Source organism: Pimephales promelas, chromosome 14 (genome assembly GCF_988280905.1).
Source record: "Pimephales promelas chromosome 14, fPimPro1.hap1.1, whole genome shotgun sequence".
NCBI lineage: Eukaryota > Metazoa > Chordata > Actinopteri > Cypriniformes > Leuciscidae > Pimephales > Pimephales promelas.
Genome location: NC_142782.1, coordinates 31,198,594 through 31,206,187, shown reverse-complemented (window position 1 = coordinate 31,206,187; position 7,594 = coordinate 31,198,594). Strand labels below are relative to the sequence as shown.

The 7,594-nt window shown below is 34.9% G+C and overlaps 1 protein-coding gene across 2 annotated transcripts; it reads right to left on the bottom strand.

The window, feature by feature from the left end:
• Positions 1-521: 521 nt before the first annotated feature.
• On the bottom strand, positions 522-4,532 carry tsr2 (TSR2 ribosome maturation factor). Of its 2 annotated transcripts, none has more exons than XM_039652245.2 (5): positions 4,384-4,532; positions 3,977-4,067; positions 3,816-3,907; positions 3,562-3,729; positions 522-794 (listed from the first exon to the last, which is right to left on the bottom strand). In XM_039652245.2, the coding sequence occupies exons 1-5, from the start codon at positions 4,462-4,464 to the stop codon at positions 666-668; spliced, it is 561 nt and encodes a 186-aa protein (XP_039508179.2). In that variant the 5' UTR covers positions 4,465-4,532; the 3' UTR covers positions 522-665. The 2 variants fall into 2 exon arrangements, with proteins under 2 accessions (XP_039508179.2, XP_088975964.1); XM_089119838.1 differs by having other exon boundaries at positions 3,977-4,137; positions 4,384-4,456.
• Between the last annotated feature and the right edge of the window lie 3,062 nt (positions 4,533-7,594).

Here is a 7,594-nt window from a genome sequence, read left to right as displayed (position 1 = left end):
ATTTAAAGAAGCTTTGATCCCTCTTGAACCCTGTGTACTGAAGAATAAAGCATCACTTTTAACCATGGATGTGATAGAGTATTTTTTTAATAATTCTACTGGTGACCATAACACTGTAGCATGTTTAAACATTGTATCTAGTAATCAACATAATTAAATATAATTAATTGTTTTTCATTTTTGAAGTATTTTATCATAAATTGATTAAAAAAGTTTATCAGAATGTGTGTAAGTTGTTTAAAAAAAAAAAAAAAAAAAAATCAAACAGGACATAGCTGGAAAATCCAGCACTGCATTTTACAGTTGCAGAGATACTGCAGTGACAGAAGGGGGCGATAAAGGACCATTGCATGCATTAACCTACAAATTGTAAATAAATTAGGGTATTAAAAACTAAGTCAAAGAGAAAATTTGAGAGTCGTGGTAACAAAAGCAGACCCGTACAAGTCATACACACATGAAAAACACGGGAAAAACAGTCCTGACTAATTTATGAAAGAAACCCTAAGAGGTCCAGTGTGGTAATCCATCCGTATCGATCCGTCTAAACATCAGATGCCTGATAGTGTAGGTTTCATGAGTTTGTTGCAGTTGCAAATGGAGAAGTATCCAGAGTAGAAGAGGCCCTTAAAATGTCTTTTAAATTAAGAAATTCATCAGTCCAATTACTTCTTCCTACATACAAGTGTCCATCCATCATCCTGTTCCTGGTGACTGGTGTCCTGTGGAAGCTGCTCCATCACAGCTGTGCTGCTGACTGACGGTCCCTCTGCACCTCCAGCACAATCCATAGCCTGAGAGAACACCAGTGAGAGGATTACAATCTTAAAGGGGACGTTTGGATTTGGGCCAAAATGATCATCACGATTATTTTGATCAATATTGAGATCATGATTAATTATCACGATTATTTGTTGATTTTAACCCAAACAAATGTTAGTCACATAGGCTAATTATAACTGCTTTCACATCCATATTGTGCATCAAAATAAAACAGGTGCTCTCATTCATCAAAATTATAAAAATAAAGAAAATGTAGCAAAACTTTAACAGGGCACTATTTTATATTTTACATTTGGTAAATATATTTTAGAAAGCAAAATATAAACTTGCATTGCACCTGCATAATGGATGTGAATAAAACACGCAGAATAATCAATCAATAAAAAACAAATATTCCATAACAGAATGTAACAAAATGAGAACATGTCAAGGCAGAACTATGCACTGTGGAAGTTTGATTAATGGATGAAATTCAGAGTCATTGTTATTTGACACTTAAGAAAGGTAAAATGTTGTGGTACAGTGTTAGTGATTAGTTGTGAAATCTTACTGCATGCATTTAATCTATTTAATCCTCCATATGAAAGTTTATGTGCTGGAATTATTTCTATTTATTAAACAATAGTTCAAAACAAGATGTTTGTAGTACTGATTATTGGAGTCCATTAATCGAACTTTCATGCCTCTTCGATATGTAGTATGTATGTACCAAATTAATTTCCTAATGCTCACACTCGGAAATTCGATTAATCGTGCAGCCCTAGTTTGGATGTAGTATGCAAATAAAAATGTTCACACAGATTATTTATTCATCTACAGACACACACTCACAGTCAAAAGTTTAGAAACATCACTATTTTTAATGTTTTTGAAAGTCTTATGCCAAACAAAGCCTGTATTCATTTGATCAAAAATGTTAAAAAAGAACAGCATTTCTTCAAATTAGAAATATTTAATGAGAATTCAGCTTCAAAATATGTCATATTTTGTATATTCAAATAGAAAACCATTATTTTAAATTGTAATAATATTTCACAATATCTGATATTGCTCTCTCTCTCATATATATGTAAACACACACACAGTATGTCACAAAAGTGAGTACAGCCCTCATGTTTCAGTAGGGGAGCGCGGGGCACAACCTAACGCAGGGTTAAAGGGCATATTGCAGGTTAGAGGACCCAACGAGTCAATGCATAGAAAAACAATGTAGGAACTAGATTTTCTTTAAAATATACGTATAAACACGCTACAGAAGCTTCTGCAGTCGTTTTTGTGAGAGAATTTTACTTCCGCGTCTGAAAATGGGCGTGGCGGGCGTGACGCAATGAGCGGGAGAGCCGTCGATTCACACAACAGGAAAACAATGAATCGCATGACATTTCGGACGCTGAGGAAATACTCGTATGACGGATCAAGCCATAAAGTTATGAGCCTGCTATGCTAAAGAGATCAGGGACAGGCCAGGATAATGTCAGACAGAACGGTCAGAGAAAAATTGAGCTGTGATGTGAGGAGAACCAGTGGAGAACAGGACAGGTGCCTTTTAGGTGAGAGACGTGCTTATAGTATACACGTTCGCTAACGATATACACTGTGCTCACAATATTGTACAGATTATTATGATCCTATAACAGGCCAGCAGACATTAGTATGTTTAGGGTAGATTTATATACTATTAAATGTATAAAAACTTTACTTGAGTAGCCTATATTTCTATACTAAAAGCATAGGCTATACTCAGGTAAATTTTTAATACATATTTTTCACCTAGGTTATAACATAAACAGAACATTAAAGATTTGAGTATTTAAACAACCAATTTTGTTTTTCAATTACAAGTTCTATTTAGGGCATGACATGACTAGTTACCTATATAACACTATTTGATGCCATTGGTAGTATACGACGATCAATATTCTTGCTTCGGCACACCATGACGTTGAACTCCATATCGCCGGGATGCTATAGTCATTTGATCTGAAGTGAACGCTACACACGACCGCGTTTTCCGAGCCTGTTTATAATGCAATAAACTCTTTAAATTTTTATTTTAAGCTCATTTGTATTATTAATAATAATAATAATAATTGTACATGCAGCTGCCTCACACAAATCTAATTTAATTGCAATTACAATATTTTATAATTTTATTTATTGCAAAACTGTGCAGCCCTTTTCTACGTCTCTATCCATGATATTGATCCACAATAGAAGGATGATTGGACGAGGGATTGATGTATGGATATCTGTCTATACAGATGCACAAACAATATCAAACTATACAAATAAAATGGTACTGAATTATGTGTGTTACACACGACACAAGTGTTACAACTAACCCCTCTGTCTGTTACAATTAACCCCGCATATGGGGTAAGTTGTAACATTTGCACTTCTGTCACTTTCAGTGCAACTGTACGAAAATGGTAGGTCCTAGAAAAAAACTTTAAGTGTTCATTTGTAGCAGAGATGTGCATGTTGCTTGTGTAAAAAAAATATTCATCTAACCTAATAATTTTTAATTAATTGAGCCAAAACCAAAATGCGTTAGGTTGTGCCCCACTCTCCCCTATTTTAACAATAATGGCTGTATGTGGAGTTATTTTCAGAGGACAGTAAATATATAACGCTATAAAAACAACACATTGACCACTCTAAAATATATCCACGTTTAATTTCTATAGCATTGTCCCTTGAGAAGATTAAAATGTTTGTTGAAATGTGAGGGCTGTACTCACTTTTGTGAGATACTGTATATAAAAATACACACTGTACCTCTTCATCTTCACACTCGTCATCATCATCATCATCAGGTGTTTTGGCAGGTGTGGCCTTTGCCCTCCCGGCGCTCTTCTTCAGAATCAGCTGGTTGATCTGCTCTCTGACATCCGTCAGTTTGCCCTGCTGACACTGCTGGAACATCACACACACCTTCTGTGCCACCTGAGCAAGACCAGAAGAGTTTCACAAACACACATGAACCATCTGTACGCAGATGTGATCCTAATCTATTCAAAAAGCAAGCAAACCTGAGGCAAGCTGCCATCATCCACCATCGTGTCGAATTCATTGTTCATGAGGTGTGAGATGAAATCCTCCACTTCGTCCTGCATCAGCTCATCTGTGGGGAAACACACACACATCAGAACATATCCTACAGTGTTAGTGGGAATCATTTGACGGTTCTGACCGTTGTCGTTGAAATACTGCTGAAGCGCGTCCACCATCCACTCCGCTTTCTGCTGACTATAAGCTCCACCAAAACCATTATCGACCGCGATCTGGGAGAAAACACTGAGCTCGTTAAATCCGTAATCCATTACATCTAGAAATCAGAAGTTGGTGCAGCCTCTGCCAGGAGGAAGATCACATCATCACAATTCCTGTGCAGCTAGACTAAATATCGCGACAAGAAGACGTGAATTAAAGCAAGTGTACAACATATGTTTATCGTAGAAACATTTCGTGTTTATTCTTTGAAGCGCTAACAGGCTAACCTGTTAGCAGTCAGATTTATGAATATGAAAGTGAAAATTGCCTGACAATATTCAACGAATAATATTATTTTTCGGAATGTAACGTTATAAATATACTAACTTGCAGCACCGGCCACGTTTCCAAAACAGCCCGAACTGCCTCACTGAACAATTCACGTGTGGGAGATGTGAGCGGCGCCATCTTGAAAATCAACAAGCCTGACGAGTCGATCACAGATTTCAGAGGCTGGCGTTGAATAAGACGAAATAATCTATCACAGAAACAGCTTTACTAGTAACTAGTGATCAATCTATCTACTAATTTTCATATCTATCTATCTATCTATCTATCTATCTATCTATCTATCTATCTATCTATCTATCTATCTATCTATCTATCTATCTATCGATAGAAAACATTAAAAAGTGACATTAAAGACTTTTGCAATACACACACACACACACACACACACACACACATATATGAAGAGTTCAGATGCAAAAGCCTCTAAATACCATTTGAAATTTTCTTCTTTAATGATGATTTTTATCAAACTTGTATATTTAAGTTCAGCAATTTCACTTAAATAACATTTAAGTGAAATTACTGAATTTAAATATACAAGTTTGATAAAAATCATCATTAAAGAAGAAAATTTCAAATGGCACTTAGAGGCTTTTGCATCTGAACTCTTCATATATACACGTGTGTATACATACACATACATTCATTACATTTTTAATTTTTTAGACAACCAGAAAGCATTTATATACCCTTAGAAGACAAAAACAGACCCATAGAAGACACAAATAATTGGACCTTGTACAAGTTATTATTCAGAAATGTACATACCTTTATTGAATTGTATATCTTTGATACAATTAATGAACAGAATAATCACATTTTTAAAGATGAGTCTGGGAATACTGGGGTTATAAGTATGTGGGTTTTATTATAACAGTAATTCTCTGGCTCAGTAAGAAACACAAAGCAGGGTGTCAGCATTATAACATTCCTCGGAAAAATTAAACACCAACCCATGCAAGGCTTCGGATAACTTTGGCATTGACCAATAGCAAAAGCTGAAAAGCAGTCAACAAATCAAGCTGCTCTATAATACATGTTGAGGCGCATATTAACTACGGAGAAATCTTGAAATGAGTAAGAACTGCAGTGAAATTCTCATTTGAAATATGTGGCTGCTAAGAACATCACAAAAATATTGCCAATGCACAATGGAAGGACTTTATATGGATTTGAAATAAGTTCTTGTGTCACTTTTCAGGTTCGTCCTGGTGGTCAACTGTGGTCACTGTGTGAGCCATGTATGTAATCATAAATATACAGTACAATTTGCTTCAAGGAAAACACTTAGAACATAAGTGTGAGGAAGGGTTTATTTTATTATTATTAATTTTTTTAAATATGGGTCATATTTCATAGAGGTATCGGTTTGGTGCCATTTCTCTTGGTTATTTGATTTATCGACTGTATTCACAATGCAAACAAACTTTTCATGCCAAAATTAATCACTTATCACATCTGTATTATTATTTTTTTTACTGAATCTGAAAGGCACATTTCAAAGTTGCTCCAAAACCAAGTTTGTTTATACCTTTTGGATTTGCATATACATTTTTTAGGGGTGGCTGAACACATAAAAACTCATGCATATATTAGTCAATATTAAGCCATCTTTATTTGTGAAAAATGAATGTGTCCAACTATGGGTGATATACAAGTGGAGATTTTATAGTTTGTTTATTGGGTTTTCAGGCTTTTTTAAAATAAAACAACAAGCTGACAAAAGACTTGTTAGAGCGAGTGACCCGTTGTGTAACTAATTGTCATTTTTGTACTGGTCAATATTATAAGCTTTTTCAATATGTATGAATTAGTGCCGTCAAATCAATTAACCACATCTAACAAAGGTTTGCAAGTGTGTGCATGCATACATGTACAGTATATATACACACAAACTGGTTAATCGCTTTGACAGCACTAATATGAATATTATTACATTTAAATACGAGTTACAAAAAGTAAAACAAAATTAGGGACATTGATTATATTGCCAGCGAAAATGATTCACATTTGTTCTGCTCAACCTGAATGTTTTACAGCTTGTTTTTGTGCCAATGTTCTCCATCCACGTCTTGCTTTATAATCGACAGAATTGGTCGCAAATGAGCTTTCATACAAGCAACATGAAGAAACAGTCAGTCATTGTTGTGTAGTGTAATTATTGGTAAAGGTTTTCCATTTCAACATACTTCTCAACCACATATTCTTGTGTGAAAAGATTTGACTATTGCAATAAAGAACTAAGAAGAGAAGGTTTCAACAACGCATCCACAGTTGTTATTTGTGGTTAACATCTCTAGACTCAAACGAGTGACCACTCATATACGCATACTTATTTACTTACTGTCAATGAGAAAATATACCATGGCTCTCTGTGAGGATTTCCTGCATTAGATCCTTGAGGTGTGAAATGTGCATTAACAGTGAGTATTGCTTAAGGTGGTTGATATGACAGCAGACCTCATTGTTCCCTTCATGCCTTCACACATGGACAAACGCCAACTGGAGAAGAGCAGTAAAATGGCTAAAAATCCACAAACTTTGGGCTCTTTTAGGTGTATACAATTGCAAAATGAAAAAGCTAAAAGCAAATAATACTGTACTGATCAATTATCAAATTTTGTTTAGCATAAAATGCCCATTCAAAAAGGTTGAGTTGTACAAAAGAAACATACTGAAAACCGTATGAAGTCCATATTGGCTCAAAGTGTCTCCATGTATAAAAGCATTTCACCTGCAGTCATATCAAAACCACATTCGATTTGAAGACCACAGCCTTGAGTTTTTGCATGACAATTTCTGGCATTATTAGCTTTTTGTATATTTAACAACATGCCATGCTTACCGAAAATCAGTATCAAATTCTTTTCAAATCAAGAGGATTTTGGGATTTAAAAAAACAAAAAAAAGTTATTGCGTAAAATGAGCAATTATTGCGCAGTAATGAACAGTTGGCTTCCTCTCAACCACATTTATCCACTTTCATCGTAATCCAGATGAAAGATTTATGAGCTGTTGTCATCCTTATGAACTAACAAACATCGAAACCAAATATCTACAACCACATGACTCTCCTATGGTAGTAACGTCTGGTTACTACATATTTAAAAAAAAAAAAAGAAAGAGAACAATGACCAACGTCATCAAAGATAAGTATAACAAAAATGATATTTTTCTTTGCTTTAAAAATTATACATTATTAGGAGGATCTTCTCATTGCACTCTCTGATCTTCAAAAAAAAAAAAA

What these genes read in the sequence shown, in the direction of transcription:
- tsr2 (XM_039652245.2), bottom strand. Translation starts at nt 4,464, where the DNA reads ATGGCGCCGCTCACATCTCCCACACGTGAATTGTTCAGTGAGGCAGTT. An exon ending in ATGATGGCAGCTTGCCTCAG is followed by an intron (nt 3,730 to 3,815) that starts GTTTGCTTGCTT and finishes GGTCTTGCTCAG; the next exon opens with GTGGCACAGAAGGTGTGTGT. An exon ending in ACGAGTGTGAAGATGAAGAG is followed by an intron (nt 795 to 3,561) that starts GTACAGTGTGTA and finishes GTGTTCTCTCAG; the next exon opens with GCTATGGATTGTGCTGGAGG.